The 26,424-nt window shown below is 45.5% G+C and overlaps 1 protein-coding gene across 1 annotated transcript in view; it reads left to right on the forward strand.

The window, feature by feature from the left end:
• Window positions 1-9,859: 9,859 nt before the first annotated feature.
• The window catches only part of scfd2 (sec1 family domain containing 2), a 91,286-nt gene continuing 74,721 nt past the window's right edge, over window positions 9,860-26,424 (forward strand). Inside the window, exons 1-3 of the mRNA XM_056603591.1 lie at window positions 9,860-10,814; window positions 10,906-11,074; window positions 21,040-21,167. Of these exons, the coding sequence (XP_056459566.1) occupies window positions 10,001-10,814; window positions 10,906-11,074; window positions 21,040-21,167 (1,111 nt within the window). The 5' untranslated portion in view covers window positions 9,860-10,000. The remainder of the gene's footprint in view (window positions 10,815-10,905; window positions 11,075-21,039; window positions 21,168-26,424) is intronic.

Genomic DNA, 26,424 nt, shown 5'->3' on the forward strand with positions numbered 1-26,424 from the left:
TGCTAGTTTGTTGACCCCGAAACAACAGTCTAGCCCTGTGAGCTCCCAAGAACCCTGCCCCCCCCTCCTCCCCCAACACCCTCACACACACGCACACACACACAGTGTCTTTGGCAGGCTTTGGCAAACGCACGCTGGTGAAATCCTTCCGCACGGTGATGACATTGGCTGGCAAACGATACCGCGTTGTGACTCTAGTCCATGGAGTTTACCCTCGATGCTATTATCTGAAAACAGGTACGGACCTGCGCCGCCACCTAATCATGAAGCAAAATGAAACAAAAAAAACAACACATTTCACCCAAGATGGTAGGATGGTAGGAGCTATCGGAGTGTGGAGAACCTATTATAACCAACCAACCACAGGCAGCAGGGGAGGCAGAAGAGTGGCTTCACCTTCTCCGCTTGATGGATTACATCGTCTGAGTGCAGCAATGACAACAACATAGCAACACCGCACTGTGAAGCCCCTGCTCTTGTCAAATCAACTAGCCGGTTAATATGACCCCCCCCCCCCCCCCCCCCCCCTCCCCCCACCTCCCCCCTCACTGCACCCCACCACCAACAACGCCACCAGCACCACCTCTCTGGCACGGTCGCACTGTTCAGCACATTTCTCCTACCATCGCAGGCAATCTGCTGCCCAGGCACATTTCCAGTCCACGGTCTATTTTTATAACATGATCTATTTGCATTTCAAAAGGAGTCCGAGGCTATAACTTAAAGAAGACGGGGCGGGGAGGGGCGTAGCTTAGATGATAAAGAAAGGAAAAAGAAAAACAAGCACTACGGTGATGCAGATCAAAGCGCGGGGCCCGGGGGTTTGATGCCGGGGTCGACAGGATGTCTGATGTTTGGGTTGTATTAGGAGATCTCTGGCTGGACCGTGGGGCTGAATGGGGCGAGCGGGGCTGAACAGAGGTGTATGAAGGTTGGGGGTAGAGGAAGGGAAAGGAAGGGGGTCAGGATCTTTCAGGGTCTTTGAGGGTCTTTGAAGATTCAGATACAGACACAGATGAATTTATTGATCCCAGAGGAAATTCTTATTTTAATCTTGTGGAGATCTGGTGGACAGGGGGAGCAGCGGGGACTAGGCTGGGACTCTGCCAGCCTAGCTTACTGCATTATGAGAATGACTGAGGAGGAAGTCTGGAGAGGGAGAGAGAGAGAGAGAGAGAGAGAGAGAGAGAGAGAGAGAGAGAGAGAGAGAGAGAGAGAGATACCGCCAGAGGGATGCACATGGAGGGCATTATGCACACCTGTCCCCCACAAGTAGGACTGGCCCCCACACCAGTAAAAAAAAACATGGACAGATGGACCGATTGGTCGGGTAAGAAGCTCATCTGGCGTCACCCCTGGCCTCCTGACCTTGGACGTCGCCAGGTTTGTTTGCAGGACGGGGCAGCGTTGCGTTATTGCAGCTTGGTCAACAAGTGGTCCCATAGAATGCCGCTGGTCATTGACACAGCTGGCCAGAGTGTCTTCTTAAGGTCTACTGAAACACTGGGTTCACCTCAGAGTAAGATCCAAGCCCTACACCCCCAACCCACAGCCCAGCACCCACAGCAAGTGACCTTTGACGAAAAGTTGCTGGGTGAATTAAACAGGCTTCCTGGATGAAAGAATGGGCTAAACCGGGGATATTTTAGTGGATATGTCTCTGACTCCCAGGCAAAAGGTTACTGATTCAATTCCCAACGTCATTACCTAACCTGTAATTGTCCTTGAGCAAGAGGCATGACCCCTACATGCTGCTTCTGCTCCTGCAGCTCTCTGGATAAAGGCATCAACCTAATGGCTAGAACGTTCTTATAATGTCAAATGTTGATGTATAGTTATCGAGCTTTAGGGAAAGCAGAATCATAAGTTCACAATAATGAGCAAGCAACTGGGGATGTTTCTTGTTGAGTGTGTGCGTGGGTTTGTGAGTGTGTGTGTGTGTGGGTGTATGTGTGTGCGCTTGCACGTACGTTGCAGGAGGAGAAGCTGAGCACCAGAGCTGACATTGGGTAGGGGAGGGGGTAGAGGGGGGGGGGGGATGTTGGGCCGGAGGAAGGAAATCATCTTATTGGCCGACGAATCACGTGACGCCTCAGAGAGCACCTGCAATATATGAAGAGCTATTAATAGCCTCCATCACAAACACAGACACCTACAAACACACACAAACACGCACATACACACGCACACGCACACAGATATGCATGCTGTAACCCCCCACACACACACATTTGCACACCCTTTCACCCCTAAACATTTGCCTATGCACCTGCATACAAAAGCATGCAGATGGAAACACACACACACACACACACACACACACACACACACACACACACACACACACACACACACACACACACACACACACACACACACACACACACACACACACACACACACACACATACCTGTTTGGCGTTTCCTCGGTTACGTCTGCGCCCTTCCTGCCTGCTGAGGGTAGCAGTTTGTCCTCCAATCACATCGATGGCGCCACTCCACCTCCTGTGGAGCGGTTCAACATTTAACACAGACCCTGAAGCAAACAAGACTCCCAAAATACAGCGGATGACTAACGACGAGTGCTGAACCATGGCATGGTATAACACCCCTTTTCTCCTCAGTCACCTTTACCTTGAAGCCTCCAACAAACCATTTCAGCGCACTACGTACAACTTTTTTTTTCCACAGTCTCCCCTGGAAGTCTCTCCACTGCAGGTCCATGAAGGCATTAGGACCTTGGTATCTGGGTCAGTCCCACAGGGTGCGCTTCACAAAACAAACCCCATCTCTGCCCCCCCCCCCCCCGGCCCCAAACCCCCATCGCCTGCACAGGCACCCAGATGGGACACGAAGCTCTTGCCGCCACCGGGATTTAAGCTTGTTCGCTGCGGGAGTGTTGAAGGGAAAATGCGACCCTGGCAATAACAGGACACACACACACACACGTGCAAACACACAAACAATCACACACACACACACACACACACACACACACACACACACACACACACACACACACACACACACACACACACACACACACACACACACACACACACACACACACACACACACACACACACACACACACACACACAACCATATCCACACAACCACAGGAGACATTCTCTCACTCACATTATGTATATTTTGTATGTACTGTATTTTCAATTAGGCATGGCAGAATGTCATGACATTTCAGTTATGTACTATTCTACCACGCTGACCGATCAAACACTATACTGTTTAACCCTTATTCCCCACCTCCTTATACGTACTGTCTAACTTTGTCTGACGTCCAGTTGGAAGGGAATAATATTCCAATCATCAGAACACTTGATGAAAAAGTGATTTTGAGAGTAAGGAAAAGGCATGGAGTCAATCAAACCAACCAACAATCCAATCCTTAACGACCCAATCACATTGCTGCTACATTATGTCCCGCCTACCTAGAAGACACACAACAGCATGGCTGCAGATAATTGTCCCTCATTGTCTTTAACCCATTATCTGCTTTTTGTTTAGCCCACTTTACCTTCTATTACCACGGCACGTCATGGTCTATTGAGGGGGGAGGCAAGAAGGAGGGAGAGCGCCCCATAGCAGCCCTGGCTGGGGGAGAGGAGTGGGGAGGTCAGCCTGGCTCTAAGGGACTTGGTAATGGCCTGGAAAGAGCTAATTAAACCCTATATTCATTAGCATACGCCAAAGACCCCCAGCAAACATGCCGAGCAATTATACAAAAAAGGAGGTATAGGTTAACATGAGAATTGGTGCGATTGGGGTTTGTGTGTGTGTGTGTGTGTGTGTGTGTGTGTGTGTGCGTGTGTGTGTGTGTGTGTGTGTGTGTGTGTGTGTGTGTGTGTGTGTGTGTGTGTGTGTGTGTGTGTGTGTCCGTGCGTGCGTGCGTGCGTGTGTGTGTGTGTTTGAACTAGGGCACCTGGTCCATTAAGGTGGGGGAAAATATGAGCTGGTACTCTGTGCCATTAGCTAAGATGGCGAGTGTTCCCGTTAACGATGGTCGAGCTGTAATTGGGTTGTAAAACAAAACTGTGGAATCTCGGCAACCTCAGGCTCTAGTACACACATACACACACACACACACACACACACACACACACACACACACACACACACACACACACACACACACACACACACACACACACACACACACACACACACACACACACACATAAACACACCAACACGTAGACACCAGAAACACAAAAGCACAGACACACACACACACACGCGCACACACGTATGCATAAAGAAACACACAAACACACTCACATACACTCTTCCCTCAAGTAGAGGTAAGGAAGAAATCTGCCCACAAGAACTTCATTTGATCGGGAGCAAGCCACATAATAGAAGAACAAACACAGAGACAACATTTTCTTCTACTAGGTCTGAAAAAAAATAATATATATTTTATACCTTTATAGCTTTATGTTTCAACCATATCTCTTCTCTGGTGATATCTTTAGTGTGAATTTCACATTCATAGACACATTATGTATGGTATTAAATTGACTGTTAAAACATTTGAGATCTCCGGCGGAAAACCCAAATGCTGCTGCTTGAAAAAAACGCAATTCCGACAACGTGATTCTGAACGTAATCACCCGTCAAAAGAGTTAATGATGTAAGTGTGCGGATGGCGGGGTTCTCTGCTTGGTCGGTCTGTTTACAAACCGCCAGTGAGATGTGGATTTAAACTCAGACAGTGACGTTTGTCAGTGTTTGAATCACTGCCTCTCTTTAAACACAAACCCACTGTCTGGTCCTATGAGTCCACCAAACTGTCCAACACACCAAGATACAACCGGCTGGCGGCTGCCCAGTACATACTCTGATATGCAGATGTTTTCATCCAAAACGACATACAGACAATGGATTCAGACACGCATCATTAAGGAGGAGTTGTGGTGGGGGAAGCATGGATGTATATCCTGTATGACGTCAACCATTATCGATTGCAATCGAATTAAGACATTCAGTTCATGATATTTCTCTTAAATTGTGTTTTCTTTCAAACAAAACCAGAAGCTTAACAGATATTGTTAATATATTATGTACCATCAATACAAAACAACAGATCACATGACAGCAGTACTGGGCCTTGAACTCCAGACTAGCTTGAGGACAGATAGATAGACATACACATGGAGCCTTCGCTATCGCCGCCCCCACCCTCTGGAACTCCCTCCCTCTGGCCATCCGAAACTCTGATACACTCTGTTCATTCAAAAGTCGACTTAAAACCTATCTCTTCAGGACCACCTACAACATTTGACAAATCATCCTCCGCCATCTTCCACTCTCTCCCACTCTCTTAATGTGTAGCCTATTGTTGTGGTGTTGTTTATTTTTTTCCCTTTTGTGTGATCGTCTGTACTGCCTGTATGTATTCCTTTCTTATTTATAAAGCGTTTTTGAGTATTTAGAAAAGCGCTATAATAAACTGATCAATTATTATTATTATTATTACCGGTACTTTTACAACCACAGAGACAGACATAGTGACAGAGACAGAAGGATGGAAAGAGACTGGATGGGACCAGTTGATGTCAGTGTGTTACCCACCTCAGATCTGGTTGGTATACAGAGCATAATGAGGGACGATCAAACAGGAATTCTTTGTTTGCTGGGTCTGTACGCCCCCTCTGGACCTGAGTGGAATTACAATACAAGGGATTATTATATCAATGACGCTCCTCTTGCACCTTTTGAATTCACTGATTTGTAAAGGAATTCAAATAATGTACTTCCTAGAGTACTTCCTTGCTTCAATTACAGTCACTCCATGTTGAGTGATAATACATGTCTGCTAAATGTTTTCTAAATTCTGAAGCAAACAAGCACATTTTACATCCCACACTACTGAAAATAGAAAAATGTTGTGGAGATAACAGCCATCAGTATCTACACAGGTAACCGCTCAACCACCAATAGTTTACAACAATTTTGTAAGAAATTGTAGCATACACTGCAACTTACGTTACAATTCAGGTCCCAAACTAGATCCCATCTCACACCCTGAGCTAAGCCCTACTGTACGCCAGTACGTTGCAGAGACAAACTTCGTCCATACCTTCATTCTGGAAGAAGCAGAGAAGTTCTCCCAACCTCCTCTGATTCTCCTCTGTTTCCCACAGTAGGCCTTCCAGGTGTCCTCATTAAAGCCGTAGTTAAAGTATTCTGAAATGTCGGCACCTGCACAAGAGCAACCTGGTGTTTTAATGCCAAAACGGACCCAATAGACCCATAAAAAACCCAGGCAGGATCAACAGAACAACTGAATTAAACCAAAGTAGAACCCCTACAGACAACACAAGACCAGCAGAAAGAGGGGAGACCTACTGCTCACCAGGTTTCCTCCACGGTTTCTCCTCGATGTCCACCCACAGCAAGGGGATTCCCTGGACGTCGCCCAGGGCGTTCAGGTCCAGAGCCTTGGCTTTGATGACAATTAGGAGACAAAGGACAGTAATAGTAGTGGTTGGTCAGAAAGATGGCAGTTTGGGTGTGGGAGTTGAGAATACACTCAGTACAGTGTACCTATAGGATTGGGCCTTCCCCCAGATCCAACAGTCAAGGATGTGGATCGAATTCTGTGAGATTTTATGCTACGAAGACACACAAAATAAGGAATATATAGTTAAATGCAGTGAATACACCAAATCAGTCAGTCAAACAAATCAATCAGAGAATATAAATATCCAACAGCAAGACCCTTTCATATGACCCTTTCTTATATTACATATATTACAAGATAAGTTTCTTGGTTGTTTGGTAAAAGTAACATATATAGGCATTGTTTATGCATGCCATTTTATGTAAACATTAATGCAAGAGTGAAAATGACAGCCCTCGGTCTGTCATTCTTTCGAGAAGGCTGATAAAAGGGGAAACCTGTAAAATCTACAACATGTGACACCTTTGCCGTATGGTTATCACAACACTGGTAGAGAAACCGTTGGTGCGTATGAGATGACATTGCAGAGTGCGTGGGTTGTGAATTGAAACCCCTGTGCACGGACGACACCCAAAGGGATTCTCAGTGAGAATAAATCACAACCCATCACAACACATCACATCTCATACATCAGGAACAATATCAGGAATATGGAAACACGCCGTTGCCCTAATGCTCTCAGGCAGGAAGGAGTTTGTTTTGATTTCTGCAAATTCTGCCTTTCGGGTAGAGTATGAACAGATAAATAGATAGTGAAAGAGAGAAGAGAGAGAGAGAGAGAGAGAGAGAGAGAGAGAGAGAGAGAGAGAGAGAGAGAGAGAGAGAGAGAGAGAGAGAGAGAGAGAGAGAGAGAGAGAGAGAGAGAAGAGAGAGAGAGAGAGAGAGAGAGAGAGAGAGAGAGAGAGAGAGAGAGAGAGAGAGAGAGAGAGAGAGAGAGAGAAGAGAGAGAGAGAGAGAGAGAGAGAGTAAGAGAGAGAGAGAGAGAGAGAGAGAGAGAGAGAGAGAGAGAGAGAGTGAGAGAGAGAGAGAGAGAGAGAGAGAGAGAGAGAGAGAGGATAGATAGATAGATAGATAGATAGATAGATAGATAGATAGATAGATAGATAGATAGATAGATAGATAGATAGATAGATAGATAGATAGATAGATAGATAGATAGATAGATAGATAGATAGATAGATAGATAGATAGATAGATAGATAGATAGATAGATAGATAGATAGATAGAAAGATAGATAGATAGATAGATAGATAGATAGATAGATAGATAGATAGATAGATAGATAGATAGATAGATAGATAGATAGATAGATAGATAGATAGATAGATAGATAGATAGAAAGATAGAAAGATAGATAGATAGATAGATAGATAGATAGATAGATAGATAGATAGATAGATAGATAGATAGATAGATAGATAGATAGATAGATAGATAGATAGATAGATAGATAGAATAGAAAGGATAGATAGATAGATAGATAGATAGATAGATAGATAGATAGATAGATAGATAGATAGATAGATAGATAGATAGATAGATAGATAGATAGATAGATAGATAGATAGATAGATAGATAGATAGATAGATAGATAGATAGATAGAACACACAGATAGAACAGGAAAGCCAGAACCATGCTGTTCAACCCACGTGCATAACGATGAGGCTCCTGCATTTATGGTTCCTATGGTGACACAAACATCATTATCGTCATCATCATCATCTTCATTATCTTGGTTGCTGTCTTCCTCTGGGTTGTCTCCCTCTGCATTCTTATGAAGACAGGAACACAACACACAAACAACACGTAGACGGAGGTAATACTATGCTATAAGCTCAACAACGGTCGATAAAATGTAATTAGATTGCAAGTTATGGGTTATATGTGCACAGTACCTGCGTTTCCATCTCACCCCCATGATCCTTTGCAGTTTCATGTGCTGTGGCTGTGCTGTACATAAAATATCAATAAAAGTATAAAATAATATAGTAAAAAGTTAGGATCGGTTGAGATAGGCTCTGGTCGGGTGTTCATACTCAAATAACTCAGAGCATAATCACATCTAGAACTTTAATTACTGCAAGGAATTATAGGACTGGTCGCTTTATTACTGCAGAACATCTTTAATTAAAAGAACCAAAAGGTCAATTTGAATTTATAATTCTATGTTGCATAATATGTGCTGCTAGAGAATGGAGTCAGGGAAGAAAGCCTGGAATTTAACTGTTGATGGTAAGCCACAATCTCAGATATGTCATGATTGGTTAGCGTGGGAACGGAAAAGAAAGCCGTTTTCTCCAAGCACAGATGATGGCTCCAACTAATATCAAAAACATTCACTTGAGATGTGATTATATTTGTAGTGAGAATTAATTAGGTAGACAGAGGGTTGCAGATAGGAACATACCAGTATATTATTTCCATTTCATCTGTATTATCCCTGGTTTCAATTCCTATGGGAGAAGGGCAATAAGAGTTTGATTGAATCTTTGTCTTATGTAGGCCTACCGATATAAGTCAATAAAAATTTGTGAAGTGTCAATGTGAAATAACAATAGGTCCAGTCAGTCACGATTGGTACTTTGCAATTTGGTTTTACAGCCAAAGAAACCTTTGAATGTATGAAGTATAGAATATAGTACATGCTTTTCCCGAACTTCTAAATAAACGTTGATGTTTCTGTTGCTTTGTTTGCATGCTGTTCTGCATAACTGAGGAACCTTTTGCCTCCATGTGGTCGGTGTGGCAACAGCTGTCAGCTGGACATGATGACTTTCTCTGCCCCGACCATATTTTCTTATGCAAAAAGCAGCAGGTGGGTTCAACTTCAGAACTCACCTTCATACAGCCATCCATCCTCTTCCTCCTCCCACATGTTGTCCAAATCCAATTCGGACATGGTAACATCAAAATGTTATGTTTTGATGTGTATTGTTTGACGATTGTTAGATTAATAATCGTTAATTATGTTCTTGATCAAAAGAAACCAAAACGGATTAAGAGGTAAATCAAGAGTTTAGCGCAACATGAGCGATTTGACAGTTAACGCCGTGTTTCTATGGGGACGAGGGAGTGCAACAGTCGTTTAACAGTTTACCTAAAGTGACACAATGAACATCAGTCGAATTAAGTCTTTATATTCACCCATTTCATGATTTATGTTCATGTTTTAATAAAAATCAGGAAATTCTGGTGTGATCGATATAATAATGATAATAAATATTTTTATATAGCTGCATGCCTGCATCATATGAGTATAATTTATGGGAAAATATTGAACTGATTATCAGTATTATCAGTTGGTCTGAATCACAGCTAAGGTATGAGTCTGGATTGAGTGACAACTCGTTGGGCGTTTTCAAACCAATGACGTACATCTGTCGCGACGAGAAGCGGACACGTCACCACGGCGAGACTCTCATGTGTTATTGTTTTGGAATGCAGTTCATTTGACATAAATTACGTGTTTAGGGATTTCGTCGTGTGGGACACAATAACAGAAAAATTAAAATGTCGACCACCGAGCAGTTCACCATGTTCCCCGGTCAGATGTGGGAGAAAGTGCTTGCGAAAGTGAAGAGAGCTGTTGTGTTTATGGACGACAAGTGTGCCGAGAGTCTCCACTGGAACGGCGGTGCTATCACTTTGTTTGAAGCAGGAGCCCTTAATGTTAAACAGTTTTCCAGCTTTGAGTCCAGTGGGGAAAACGAACCAAAGGCTGTGTTTGTGGTGAGCACGTTGCTGAAAGGTAGAACAGTCGACATTATCAAAGACATCATATCCCTTAGTCACTTTCAGTATTGCGTTGTGTTCACCACCGTTGCCCATTCTGTTCACCTGCTTGCTAACAACGTTAGTGTCGAGTTGGAAGGAAAGCCTGTGTTTGAGCAGCTGGAAGAGAAGCTCTGTGAATGGATGGGCAACATGAACTACACGGCTGAGGTGATGCACGCCCCAGTGGTCTTCGCTCCCGTCTCCAAGCAGCTCCTGCTGGCCCCAGCCTTCGCCGACCTGTTCCCCTTGCTTCCTCCTGACCTAGAGTTGATTAATGCCAAACGTCCAGAGAAGAAGCGGTTTGGCAACATCAGCGACGTGGACATGTCCTCACTGCCCACGAATCTACAGATAGAGATAAAGTCCCTCGCCTCTGCCCTGAACTCCCTGTTTGAGACCACCTGTACGAGGGAAGAGAGCTTTGCCGTTGGTCCCATGAGTCGCCTCATCGCGGCGGAACTCACCAACCACTCCCAGGCGAAAAACCGTCGAAAAACAGCCCCCAATAAGGCTTCAATTATCTTTGTTGACAGAACCATGGATCTAACAGGTGAAGTCTTATAGATGACAGATTTCTGTCTTTTCTAATCTGTAGTTTATCTTTCGTCCTCAAATGTCTTGTCCTCAAATGTTCTCTCCAGGCGCTGTTGGTCACCACGGCGACAACCTGGTGGAGAAGATTCTGACAGTTCTTGATCTGCTACCGGGTCACGCCACGGACATCCAGGTGGACATGATGGAACTGACCAGTCTCCATAGTAACAAGCTCTCTCAGGGAACCGTGGCTCCCGGCTGTCTGGCTCAGACCCCGTGAGTGAGACATCCCATCACTAAACACATGCAGGGAAACCCATTTCTTCAAGGTTTTAATACATTTTCATTAATCACAATCACAGACCCTCGTTCAGATCTGAGAACACCAACAAACACTAAGCCAGCAAAACCCAGTGGGAACAAGAATACATTTTGAGATGGTAGACATTTGGATTGAGGCAGACATTAAGTAATTGAGAAGTAAAGTAAATACAAGAGCTGGTCATTATATGCTGTTTTTCTGTCTGATGATGTGAAACACCTTGACACGTAACTGTTTATACATTATAAGGAGAACATTGGTGGTTCCCGGAGAGCGAGCAGGAACAGACTGTGTCATGAGACCTTGTGTTGGAGTAACACTGCATCCAAGGAGGTGCAGACAGTACTAGGTATTAGGGTTTAGTGGGCTGTGACTAGTGGCAGGGGCCAAGGAGCTGGGGCAGCTCTGAGTGTGATGGTGGTTGCACGTGCTCGGGCTCATTCAGAACAAATCAAGCATTTGCGGCGATTAGCGCAAACTGCTGCGGCGCTGTGGGAGGGTCACTTCATGGCCCATTTGTGTGACGTCATGTTGTGAACCTAAACCACCTCACCACAACAACCCTAATGGCAGGGCTGTACAGGGCTGGAAAGGACAAAACGGCAGCGATCAGTCTCTCTTCCAACTTCACAGTTGTTTGGTAAACACTGGTATGCTACACTGCTAACTTTAGGTGGTTAACAAGGTTTTACTTCCCTTGGGCATCTTTTGGTCCGACGGCCAGCTTACGTGATTGGCCACTGCAACGTGACGTCGGGTTGCATTTCTCCAAAGGTTGATTCTGTTTACAATTTTCGCTACAGGCCGCTGCGTCTTTTTCCGCAACAGCATGATGTCCCCCTGCGCCGCAGATTAAACACACTAGCACCATGACAATTAAGCGTTGAACTAGTGTTTTCACCGCAACGCCTGATTTGGTCTGAATGATAGTCCACCACTATGCACAGATCGTGTGCTCCATTCCTCCTGTTATTCCTTAGAGACACTATCAAGAAAATACTTTTACCAAGGCTTCCTTGTGTGTGTGTGTGTGTGTGTGTGTGTGTGTGTGTGTGTGTGTGTGTGTGTGTGTGTGTGTGTGTGTGTGTCTGTGTGTGTGTGTGTGTGTGTGTGTGTGTGTGTGTGTGCGTGTGTCTAACTATTGCATCAACGGAAAGGGAAACATGAGAGGACTTTGGAGGTAGGATAGCGTTGTATATTGTAAAACAATGGTCAACGGAATAATCAGCCAACTATCAATGTATTCCCCTCAAAGATATTGGAAACAACCTTTTGTAATGCAAAGAGTTGATTAATTTTTGGTTTTCATGAGTTTTGTGTTTGTTAGTATTAGCAAGTGATTAATATTTCGCAATCACAGGTTATCGTCTTTCTTACTAAAATATTGTTCAAAATTAGAATCATAATCAGAAATAATATAAAGCATGCAATGAATTTATAGGTTGTTCCAACATTGGCATCTGTTATTCATCTTTAGTACTGATCTTCTCCTGCACAGCTCCTGTTTTGAGTTCTTCATTAACTGGAGTGTGTTAACCAGAGCCCCTCCTCCTCCTCCTCGAGGACTCCTCCTACAGAACGTTTCTTTACGCCTCAAACTGAACCCTAACGATTCCACACCCAGCTATGTGGTCTGCTATTGTTGACCCATGAATTATTTTCTTTACTAAATCCAACTCAAATACTTGCATGAAATAATATTGTTGACTTGATCGGTCTCAGTATTATGTACGTTGTTGGCTAAATGTCCTTTTTAATGGCCGAGATCAAGGAGGAACTTCCCAAAGTGGAAGGTTCTAAACCTATGATTCATGGAGTTGTTTTTAGAGCAGACCTTTGCATGTTTTGATTGGTTTCGTGGTTTACACTAGCTAAAACCTTGTAAGTATTAGGTTTAGCTCTATAGTGAACCTTTAGTATAATATTTCCCTCTGTAATTCCAGGAGAATGCCAGGATATTATCATAGGTTACTTTGTAATTCTGTGTACTTTTAGACACAGGGGTGGTCTCCCCTCTAGAGACCCCACACTTGCTGCAATTACACCAGTATGGTCTTTCATAACCTGCTGGGAATTAGGCTGAACCATAACTTTCACTTACCCGGGCAAATGAGAATCTGTCTGGGTGTGTGTCTGTGTCTATGGGAGTGACATGTCGTTTTGTTGTTCCAAGAGGCTTCATTGCTCTGCTTTTATCTGCCAGCTAGATAATGGTGAATTTCACTGTAGCGCACATGTGCTGAGGTTGAATGAAAGCGACAGTGGGAGGGCTAGTTTTGTGTCAGACGGTCTTGTGGTCTTGCACCTTCCTGCCCAGTTTGTGTCATGTGCTGTGCTCGACTGCACCCCCCCATCCCCTCCCTCTTTTGGTCCGGGGCGACCCATATGAACACCATTGGCAGAAGGCACCAATCCTGTCCCAGACTCTCCCAGGGGCCTCTCATCTGGCTGCCACAGGCCTCTGTCCTGTGGTGAGTTTGGGGCGTGTGCATGTGGGCAGAGACCAGCGCGGGTGGCCGAGGTGTCCTGGCCTCAGACCAATGGGTCTGGCCTTGGGCCCAGACGTTCTGCTGATCTCTGGCCAGATCCAGGCCGCCAACAAACCACATTCGGCACCAAGAAAACAGTGCAAGTATGCCACCTCTGCACATACGTAGCTACCGAGCAAAACACAGCGAAAACACACACCTATTTCTGTCCCGACCAGTGAGGAGGAAAATGAGAGAGGGTGTGCCGCGGAAACACACACTTATTCCAGCGTTGGCTTCATGGGAAAGTCGTAAAACAGAGAAGGAGATATGGCCAGTGTAACAAGCAAAAAGAGACAGACAAAATGATAGGCGGCAAAGCAGAACGTGTTTGGGTTCTGCTTCTGTCCCTCTGAGAGGAAAGCACCGTATTTTAAAAGAGGAGACATATTTCATTCCCCTGCGGTTTCCTGCTGTCCCCAGATATTGTTTCCGACGCTATACTTAGTCTGTCAGAATGTCAGGCAGAGAGAATGCTGTGATCGTGGGCAATGGCACAAACAAATGAGAGAAAACCCGAGGCGAATCCTTCATTAAATAAAACGCAAACAAAGGGACTCCTTTTTGGTGGGCGACTGGTTCCCACAGTGGTCTGTGCGTGGGTGATATAAATACGATGGGAGAAGGTTTGTTTAATCCGGGGGGCCAGGCGTTTGGTTGATCAGTGGTATGCAGGATATTGATATTGGCCAACAAATGGCTTCCTGAGACACAAATTGCGCTTGGCTGTTAAGTTTTCCATGTTAAGGTTTCTCATTCCATGTCAAGACGCGGGCAAGTTCAAACATGTAAAGAAAGTGGCAGCATAATGATGATAATAATAATCACAACAATAACAGTGTAATGATTACCATATTTGTAAAAACTTTATAGAGAGGCTAATTGAGGCGTTTTACAAAGTGCTTCAACTCAATACGGAAAAAACAACGACCCAACAAAAATGCGGTAATTCTAATAAAAACTAATGTACTCAAAGTTCACCAGATGTTCAGTATGTATGAAAGGCCTGACTATAGACTTCGTAGGTAGGAAACATCTGCCCTGTTTAGTCTCTGATGAGACTCCTAACTGCCTGATCGTCTCTCTATCTGCTTCTTTCCTCACAACAAGGTATTTCCTCCCCTCCCTCATCCTCCCTCCTTATCTGGTGTAGATAGGAGCTCACAGCACAACCAGCAGTACGCCATCTTGATGATAGCCCCCAGTGGCTTTGATCCCTCAAGCCCCCCTTCTCATTTTTTTTCTGTCTTTTCTCCTCTTTTAAAAGAATGAATAGCGCCCGAGCTTTCCTGAATTCAGACTTTGTTGAAGTGATGGACAACAAGATCTTAAAATATTCAATAACCATTACTTATGATAGTCATGTATCCAATATATATGTGTGTATGTGTTAGATGGACTGAAATTACCTGTTTGCATTAGATTTCATGAAATAATCATTTTATGATGCTTAATAAACACCTTGATAATCCCTAGTTCCATATTAGGAAGGAAATCACAGATTTGCTCTTGTCCATCACTTTATATTAATTACCATAGACGGAAAAGTGCTGATGCATTTCAAGAAAATATTCGAAGGAAGTGCTAAAAATATGCCTACCCCCTGTATACACACACACACACACACACACACACACACACACACACACACACACACACACACACACACACACACACACACACACACACACACACACACACACACACACACACACACACACACACACACCCCTCTGTCTTGGCGTCCTGGCTTCTATTTGAAGTGCAGTAAACAAGGCAATGAAGAAACAAGGCCTCTGTACTCACCCCTCCCCACTCTTCATTACCCTTTATTCATTTCCTTCCTCTCTCTCCTCCTCTGTCCTACAGTTTACTGTCACCTCTCACTCTACTCTCATCTCCCACGTTCTCTTTCTCTCTTTCTTCACTCTCACCTTCTCTCCCTCTCTCTACTCTTTACTTTGTCCCCTCTCTTCCCACTCTAAATCTTCTCTCTCTCAAGATTCAGTGGGCTTTGTTGGCATGGAAAATGCCTATTTACATTGCCAAAGCACAAAAGTTAGATAAGATGCAACATAATTATAATCAAATAACAGTGCTAAAGATTTAAAACGTTTAATTAATACGTCTATACAATATTCAAAACGAATAATAAAACAATATAATGAAAACTCTCTCTCTTCCTCTCCCTCTCTCTCTCTTCCTCTTTCCTCTCCCCCCCATGTGCCCATAAATCTGCTGGGTCGCTGTGTCCCGTCCCTCTTGTCAGAACACCCTGTAGCGGGCTGCCTCCGGGTGCTGGTGTTTAGGTCCAGATCGGCCCCAACCCCCCACCCTGTGTGGGGGGTTGGGTCATTTGCTCCTCCAGGGTCATGTGGTCCTCTGCCGGGATGTGTACAGTTAGGACCTTCCTGTGTTCTGCCTCCCCAAAAAGAAACTTTGCCAGTGTGTGTCCTACATTATGGAGGTGTTAAAAAAAATTGGAATTATTGACTATTTCAGTCTTTGAGCCGATGCTATTATTGAAAGAGCCTTTTGGGGAAAAAGGTGATTATTTAGATGCATGTCATAAGTGAGCAGCCAGGCGATTAGCCAACTTGCTCAGGGATGCCTACAAGTAGGCTCCAGACATTGAGGATTTAAAATAGTGCCTTAAGGAGTCACACCCCTAAGCACCTATTCTGCTCTTCTCTAAAGGTGTGTGTCCGTAAGAGTGGGAGAGATGGAGATAAGAAACTCAGATTCCTACTCAGATTTATAATACTGGAGAGGTGATGACGTTTAAGAGGAAGCAGGATAGTCTAGTCTAGGGGAGTGTTTGACTCACAGTGGTTCTTGGTTTGAGCCCAAATGTCTGCACTGCTAAAATATAGTAAACGGTACTAAATGTGAACTAAGTCCTTCTCTCCATCATCGTCCCCACATCAGGAAGTACTTAACGCTGGTAGTAGAGCGGCATGTTGACCGAGGAACAAGAAACGCTGTCAAATAATCAGGATGCATGAGCGGTGACTCAAGATACACGAGGGGAGCACTAAATTATGGGATGTCTAAGTGCCCTACATCCTCCGTGACTGTCTGCCACGCGATTGGCTTCTTTATTTGTGGGTAGTTTGTGTTAGTATTTGTGTGAAATGTTCATGTGTGTGTGTGTGTGTGTGTGTTTGTGTGTGTGTGTGTGCTTGCGCGTGCTAGCCAAAAAAGTTGAAGAATGGTGGGGGTTTTGAGGCGGACAATGCAGGACCCCTGAGTCAGACCCAAAATGTTTCTCTGCTGCATCACGCTTCCAGGAACAAAAGCCCCCTCCTCGCCCTCCTCCTCTCCACTCTCCCCTTCCCCTGACCCTCCTCGCCCACCTCCTCCAGCCCCGTAGAGTCTGTTCCAACAACAGTATGATTGCCAGCTCCCTCACACTTTCACTGCTAAGACACAACGTTGGTCCATGCGTCCAACGCTCGCTGCCTTAACTGCCTCTTTATGGCCGAGCAGCCATTACACATCTGGCTGAGTTTAGCTGGGCTTCGACAACACACATGCACTCACCCACACACACGCGCACACGCAGACACACACACTCACTCCCCTTCTCACACAGAAACACATGCTCATTCACAGTTACACACACACACACACACACACGCACACACAAACACAAACACAAACTCACGCACTCGCACACAGAAACACAGAAACATGCACTCCCTCAAAGTACACACCCACAGAATTTGGCAAAAAAAGGGGCAAATGGGAGGGTGGGGAGGAAATCTCCACAGTGCAACAGCGCCTCCTAAGGGTTGCAGAGGGTAAGATCCACTCGGGCTCCCTCACTGACTCTTGTGTTTCAACACATAGCACGTTAGTATGGAAAAAAACAGCCCCCCCCCCTTCCTTTAAGTCCCCTTCCGCTGCGCCTCTAGTAGAGAAGATAGTCAACAAGGAGGTCGGGGAGCTAGAAAGCCTGTGTCAAACCCTGCCAATGTAAACTCTCACCCCTCATTTCAGCACTCACCCCCTACACCCTCAGCCCACCCTTGACTGAGCAAATGGCCTGCGGAAAGCATCAGGGGTGAGGTGTGGGTGAGGGAGAGTGTGGGTGGAGGTGTTGGCTTGGGAGGTGGGGGGTGCAGGGTCTGCAGGGGGCCAAATGAGAACCATATTTCAGCTCTGCTCTGTTTTTAGTACAGCCCCTGCGTTTCATGCACACACACACACACACACACACACACACACACACACACACACACACACACACACACACACACACACACACACACACACACACACACACACACACACACACACACACTCTGCCGAGATGCACACGGCTTATGCACAATTCGAGCTACGTGCACGGCAGGAGACAATCTCCTGTCGGGCACGCGGCGCGAGACCAAGGTTGTTGAGACCTGGCATTTCAACAACGCTAGTTATGCGTGTGTTTACGGTGCACTTGATTGCAGCACCCCAAACTGCCTTCTACCCTGCTCCAGGTTGGGGATGTGTCTCTTGGGGATATGTGTCTTCGGGATTGGCGTCTTAAAGATTAGCAACCAAACGCTATCTCTGACACAACAGCGCCATTTGCGCTGTCACAACAATTCTCCCAGCTGCAGGTCTCTCAGCGTGTCCTGTTTACGAGCCCTAATCCCGGGGGAAGTAAACTACTATGACAGGTTAACTTCTCAACACTACATTTGTTTGCTCTAAATATGTTTAGAGTTTGTGTTCCTGCCGGTCTCAGGAACTTAGCGAAGGAGAGCTGTGACGCCATCTTTCTCATTTATTTTAAAGCGTCACACTCGTTAACGCTCGCTTCACCTCTCTGTTCCCATCTCTGCCTATTAATTTGTGTGCTTTTAAATTGTATGCTTTTCATGTTTTGTTGTGCTTTTCATTACTATCTGCTAGTTTCTTACCCTTATGTTTTCTGTCCTATTAGGCAAAGTGTTTTCAGTATTAACAAAAGCACTACATAAATAAAGTGTATCATTATGATTGTTATTGTTATTATTAAGAGACTCTGTGGGAGCTGGGCTTTTGGCAGTGTACTGTAGTGTGTGGGGGTTGTGTCTGGTTTAGCATGGTTCTCTTGGCTGTAGGGGCCGGTGGTTGTGTTTGGTTTAACATGGTTCTCTTGGCTCTGGGGGCTGGTGTTTGTGTCTGGTTTAGCATGGTAATCCTGGCTCTGGGGGCTGGTTGTTGTGTCTGGTTTAGCATGGTCATCTCGGCTGTAGGGGTCGGTGGTTGTGTCTGGTTTAACATGGTAATCCTGGCTCTAGGGGCTGCTGGTTGTGTCTGGTTTAGCATGGTAATCCAGGCTCTAGAGGCTGGTTGTTGTGTCTGGTTTAACATGGTAATCTTGGCTGTAGGGGCTGCTGGTTGTGTCTGGTTTAGCATGGTTCTCTTGGCTGCAGGGCTGGTCGTTTTGTCTGGTCTCAGTGTGACTATGGCTCGCAGCCCAAAGCAAGCCCTTCTCCCTGTTGAGCCACGGCCCAGCGTCTGCAACAGATTACATCTGAGATTGAACACATGGCAGTGGTGAGAGAGAGAGAGAGAGAGAGAGAGAGAGAGAGAGAGAGAGAGAGAGAGAGAGAGAGAGAGAGAGAGAGAGAGAGAGAGAGAGAGAGAGAGAGAGAGAGAGAGAGAGAGAGAGAGAGAGAGAGAGGTGACAAATGGTGTATCTGTCATAGAACCCCTTCAACCTTGTCTCCCTACCTCTCCTCTCCTCCCATTGTCTTCTCCTCCTTTCCTTAGTCTGTTTGCCCGTATTCCTCCCCTCCTTTACTCCTGCAGACAGAGGTGGAGCACTGGGAGGAGGTGGCCTATGTGTCGCAGTATTTGAAGCTGGGTGCATAAAACAGAATAAATAATGTTGTGATGGTCATCTGCATGACCCATCAAAGCCTGTGACAGGGGCGAGATATCAGAGAGCGAGATAAGGAATGTGAGCGCATTACTAGCTCAGGACGCCCCGCCTCTTTGATGAGACGGTGTGTCACTCTGGGATACTAACGGGGGATGAACCAGACTCCAGACACCAGCACATCTTGCTAGCTCTCCAAGGAGACGACTTCAAGATGGCTCCAGTACCCCAGGCAGATGTTGGCAGACTCCTCCCTTCCTCCATCTCCACCAGCTCCACCTTGTCTCCACCCCACGACTTTCTCTTCCTCTTTTCCTCTGCCACCTCCTCCTCCTGCTTTCCTCCACCCGTCCACCGCCTCCTGCTCTGTTCCTCCACCCTTCCTCCTCCTCCACCACCCTTCTACCTCCACCATCTCCTCCTCCCTTACCCTAGAATCTCTTCCTTGTCCCACATTCACCTCCTCCTCCCACCACCTCCACCACCTTCTCCTCCTCCCTCCCTCCTCCTCCAGCCCAGCTTCCCATTAGAGATGGATTACGAATGAATGAGTTTCATAACCTTGTAGATAGTCGATAGAATCTCTGTGTGGAGATGCTATCAGCTACAGACGTCATTAGCATCTGTGTCCTAACGGATATGATAATGGAGCGGAGGGGAGGGGACTAAAATGGGATGCGGAGGAGAACATTCCCCGCTCAAATCTCCACCCAGGCACACACACATGCACACAGACGCACACACAGGGTGAGTTGCAACAGTTCTCCATGTCCCCCCAGTGATAGTTTCCGGCTCTTCCTGTGGGAGATGGGGTGACGGTCCACCCAGTAAGACCCCCTACGGAGAAGACAGGCATTTTAATCACATCCATGCTGTTTGTCTGGTGGTGTTTACATGTTGACACGCACACACAGACTCTAAGCTAACACGGCAACAACAAGCCTATTATTTGACCTGCTACCACTGCAGACAAGGGTGAAAGTGTATTGTACAAGCATGTGTATATATAATCAGATAATTGGGGATACTTAGTCTCTGTAATTCCTTTTGGTACATTCTGAATGTATGAAGTGGACAGGATAGTTGTGGTAAGGGTCTTCGCCTCCCAGATTAAAATGGACTCTGTTTGATCCCTAAATCCCCCAGTCTGGGGAGTTGGATGCATTCCCCCCTACCTGCTCCTTAATAACCTGCTCCTGACTTCACTGTCAATCACTTTGGATAAAGTAGAAAAGTATTTGAATGTCATTTCACATTTCCGCCCTCCAACTCAGTAGGCTTGTCCTCTTTTTTACGTCAATCCATCATTTAAAATAGTATTTTCTATCAAATATAATATAGTATATTACCGGTATGTAATTTAGTCAAGTTGCTATCGTCTATACATGCACAATTCGAGTGGACAGTTCAAGTCTTTGAAGGTACCACTATACAAATGAAGTTTATATATTATTCTATAAATTATATGATTTATTACCACATGATTTAAAGAATAACCACCACTCTCCCCCCCCCCCCCCTCCCCCAGCTCGTCCCCTGCTCGGGAGCTGTGGGAGGCCATGTTGAACAGCAAGCAGAAGGCGGCCATGATGGAGGTGCGTCGACACCTGGTGGAGGCCGCCAGCAAGGAGAACCTGCCAATCAAGATGAGCATCGGTAAGCTCCTCACACACACGGACACGCACACACACTCGCACACGCACACTCTCAATATCATAGGTGTGTGTGCGATACAGGTGTGTTCTAGCACTATGGGTGTGTATGAGTGTGATTGGGATCCAGTTGTGTATGTGATGGTGATACAGGTGTGTGTGATTGGGATACAGGTGTGTATGATTTGGACACAGGGGAGTGCGTGTGTCTGTGGTACATGTAGCTGTGGAGGTGCGTCCTCAGTTCACACTTTGCTTACTTTTTGAATAATCTCTGCTCATGTCATTTAATGGATGTTTAATCATTTAGGAATCATTTGTTATAATTTAATAAAGTAAAAAAAGATTATATAACATTGTATACAGTGTTATTGTATTGTCATATCCTAATACACACTTTGTAGTTTGTTGAATGACAATTAAAATGATTTATCCTTCAAATGTAAATCATATATCAGTGTCAATGTAACCTGTTTATTTTTAGTTCATGAGCAGATGCGACACCTGAAGTTATAATGTTGAAAGACTATGTTTTGTAAGTCTGTTTTGTGCGGTACCACTGTCCTTACTTTATAGAAACACCACAGTGCCCCCTAAGGACAACAGCAGTCAGCGCACCACTTTCTGTAATAGCATCTGGCCACAGAGGAAATGTTTACCACATGTTCACACACACACACACACACACACACAGACACACAGACACACAGACACACACACACACACACAGACACACAGACACACACACACACACACACACACACACACAGACACACGAACAAACAACAGTGCTCTTGGAAAGCTTTTGTTGTTTGTAAATGACGCAGAAGGGGGCTGATTTGAGGGGTATAAAGTACGTGTAGTCACGCAGATTAGAGTAGATGATGTGCTAACCCCCACCGTCCGGCTCTTTACCTGAGGAGCTCCTCCTGACTCACAGACACAGATAGATGAATCACATGGAGGTCGTTACGCTCTCAGACGCACACACACAGGCATACTAGGTAAGACACACGTACACTCATTTAAGCACTCACATACACACAAACACACTCATTTAAACATACACACATAAAGGCATACTCATTTAAACACACACACACACCCACACACACACACACACACACACACACACACACACGTGCGCGCGCACACACACACACACACACACACACACACACACACACACACACACACACACACACACACACACACACACACACACACACACACACGGGGTTCATATACGGGTTGCTAGGGGAGGGGGTCTTTGGGAGGGGTCTGGTGGTCCCTGGACGTCTCTAAACTCACTAAAGGTTAGGCTCTCATCTGTCTTACCAGGAAGGTTGTGATGTCTATTGGGGTGTCTCTCTCTCTCTCTCTCTCTCTCTCTCTCTCTCGGTCTCTCGCTCTCTCGCTCTCTCGCTCTCTCGCTCTCTCGCTCTCTCACACACGCACACAGACACACACACACACACATACACACACACCGAGAGACACACTCACAAACACACCGAGACACACACACACAGACACACTGCGAGACACCGACACACAGCCCCAACCCCCCATATGTATCCCATCCTTCACTCCCCTCCCTCCCTACCTCCCAACCCCACTCCACCTCATCGCTCGCCCTCTTCTACCCTTTTCTCTTTATTAAGACGACCTGAAGCACAACCGAGTTAAACCCAGGGCTTTCAATAAATAACCGTCCCCCACTGCACCCCTGCCCCCCCCCCCCCAGTACTGCCCTCTCTCTCACTTCTAAAGTAAAGCTGGACTTTTCCAAATATAAATCACATTCCCATAGCCTTTCTGGAAGTAATCTGCCGTGTGTAGACTCACAACGTGTCCCTCAACCGATAGGGAAGCTTTTATGTATTCTTATACCGTATATATTTTCATGGTGTGTGTATATTTTTTATATATTAAATGTGTGTATTTTTATAGATGTACTTGTGAGACCGAGCTTCACTTTGTTTTGATCTCCCGATGATGGAGCGAGAGAGAAAAAAATAATAATTTCCACCACCCTGAGAATGTCCTGGTGAAACACATTCTCACACAATCACACACTGATGAAACTCCCTCTGTCTGCGAGTGTCTGTGTGTGTGTGTCTGTGTGCACGTGTTGTGTGTGTGTGTGCTGACATTAATAGAAGTTGGTGTGTCCAATCTTGTGATTGAGTGATTTGTCAGTGTGTATGTCAATGTGAGCGTTGAATAAGTTACGTTTGTGTGTATGCTTGGAATAAATTCAGTTTCTATCTACTGTGTGTGCATGTGGGTGTGTTCAAGAGTATGTGTGTCTGTGTGTGTGGTTGAGTGTATGTGTGTGTGTTCATGAGTGAGTGTGTGTGTGTGTGTCCGTCTGTGTGTGAGTGTGTATAATGGGCGCTCATAATAGCAACTATGTGAGACGTGTTGACAGGTTCTGTGTAGTAGAGAGCGTGTGGCCCTAATGTCCCAGGTGCATTCTGGGAGTTTGACAGCATAGTGGAACCAACTGTAGGCGATGCCTAATCATATCTACCTCTCCAAGAGGACATTTGGATTTAACTAGTGGAATATTTTACTCTGTTATTATTATATGAAATCTTGTTATTGAAGTGTATTCTCCTCTCTGAATCACTCACATTACTTTAAAGTGAATCACACTTGAAATACAGTGAGGGTTGAACAATAGCATACTAATCATATTGTAACAATCATCCAAGCCACAAACTGTTGTCCAATCACAATGAGTTGTTTGTGTTATGTTTATTTCTACCACGAGATTAACATTACATATTACTGACGTTGTAATAAGAGGCGTTCTCTCTCGGTTAAAGAAAGTCGGTCGGTCATCATCACCCACGCACACCTGCTTTCCAACATGTGCAGCGTGGATACACACTGCCTGGCTCACATCAGTGGATCAAGTCATTTCCTCTTCCCTCTGCCAATCATGTCGAGTTATGCCAGAAGATTCTTTCGAATCAGAGGCCACACGAGCACACCCTCATTTATACAGTCGGCATAAACGCATGCATGCAAGCACACGCGCACCCACAGACATGCACGCGCAGACGAACCAAATTCATGTGTCTGCCCTCATTAAACATCTTTTAATGGTTGCACTTTAACGCGAGTCTCGGGTTCCTCACTGTTCTGCTGTCCTCCGGCTGCTCCACGCCGAGCTGTGTGGACTCTGGTGTGTTCTGGTGGGCTCTGCAGGGCCACGGTCATAAATAACCCACCCAGGACCCCCCCCCCCCCGCTCCGGTCCACGCTCTGACATCACCCTGCCCTCAGCCCAGGATCCCGAGGCCTCTTGGGTCCCTTTAGGCCTCAATCCTCCCCCGAGCGGCCCCTGAGTGGCCCCCCCGGTCAACCATCACTGTACTGGTGGAGCAGGAGTGCAACAGTACACCTTTTCATACCCCTCCCCCCCTTTCCCATCCACAGCTTTGATCACAGGCTGCAGAACTCTGATTTACTGATTTCAAAATTAAAAGAATGTCAAACAGATTTCACCATTTACTTTGATATCTGCCAGCACTCTGTTATTCCTTTATGGCATAACAGACCCTGTCAGATTTATAATTATATACTTTTGCAATTTGGCAAAGTAACGAGATGTGTGCTTGTTCTATTAGATTTCACATTACGCACATCAGGATAGTAGAAAATTGTTTTAGGGGACTTGGGTTGAAATGAAAAACAACTCATTTTAACACACGTAGACATAGACACAATAATTTCTTTCCTCACATGTTGCACTTTCCGTTTCTTCTCATCTCCTGCAGTCTGTAAGGAGCGATCACGCTTTGCCAGCTAGTGTCTGGTTCCTGGTGGCCTATTCTGGGGAGCGACTGTGTTTGGCACATGCTCCTGACGTGTATGCCTGGTTCTGGGCTGAATTACAGTTGGCACATCAGCACAGAACCTTGGCTCAGCTGCCAAACTTATTTTTTCTTTTCATGGGGTCTGCGCCCACAATAGACCTTTTCAGGAACTGGATTTTTCTCTCCTTCTGAGACTAATTCCATAGTACTGTTTTAACTTTTCTTTTGGACAAGAGTGGATTCTCTTAATGACTGTGTTGACATAATATGAAGGGGATGGTGCACACTGCCGTATCTGTGCTTTTTCATCGTGGCACATCGCTCTTAAACTTAATGTACGTTGTGGCTGTGGATATTTCTTAGTTTAACCATGTCAGAGATGGTTTTCTGTCTATGCTGTTTATGGACAATAAAGTTGTGTTAATTTTAATGTAAATGGGATCCAAGCAGAGTCTAAAAGTAGGTTGCATCCCAGGACCTCTAAAATGTCTCTTTCAACCAATCGGTTACCTAGTAAAGTGTTCCTTTTCTATTGGGGATAAGATGGCCTTTGCACATTTAAGTATTATTTCTATAAACATATCCCACATCACACGTTTAATAAGGCATAAGTCAACCAAAAACGTTTGCTTTTTTTTTTTCTCTTCTGTCAAGTACAGTTGTAGTCCACGTAGTATTTAGCGTTGTGAAGCGTTTTTGCCCCGTTTTTCACGAGGCCTGTCTGTTTCTGCTCCAAGTCATCTGTTTGGCCGGGTTAAAGCAAACACTGGCCTCGTCGTTGGACAGGAAACACTCCCACATCTGGTCCTGCTTCACAATATCAACATGAAATACTGGGCTTTATGGGGAGTTAATGTGTTCTGCACCCCCTAGCCCCCTACCTCCAGCCCCCCGCTCCACCACCCCACCTCAGCTCTGGGGTTCACGGAGGCTCTGCAACATCCAGGCAATCCTGGTGACCCCCAAATCTTACCCACCCAGAACCCCACAATCCCCTGCTCATCCTGTCTCTGTGTGGATCCTGCTGCTGGGCTGAGCGAGAGAGAGAGGCAAGGGTAGAGCTCCTCAGTCTCTGTCTTTTCCTCACAGTCTCTCTCTCTCTCTCTCTCGCTCTCGCTCTCTCCACCCCCCCCCCCCCGCCCCCCATGTAAGTCATCAGTGAACACCCCAAATTCACATGTATTAGTCACAAACCCTTATCACTGTTTCTGCCATGCGGACAAACGTGCATGCTGTGACGCCAAATACACACACACACATTTTTACACACACATAGAAGTATAAACTCATGAAACATTTTCGTAAATCTGTCAGCGCAACACTAATTTACCAATGCACAAACACAAACCCACATACACCATCACCAACACACACTCACACTCATTTAACAACACACTCTTACACACAGACACACACACACAGACACACACA

This window comes from Gadus chalcogrammus, chromosome 12 (assembly GCF_026213295.1).
Source record: "Gadus chalcogrammus isolate NIFS_2021 chromosome 12, NIFS_Gcha_1.0, whole genome shotgun sequence".
In the NCBI taxonomy this organism is placed as follows: domain Eukaryota; kingdom Metazoa; phylum Chordata; class Actinopteri; order Gadiformes; family Gadidae; genus Gadus; species Gadus chalcogrammus.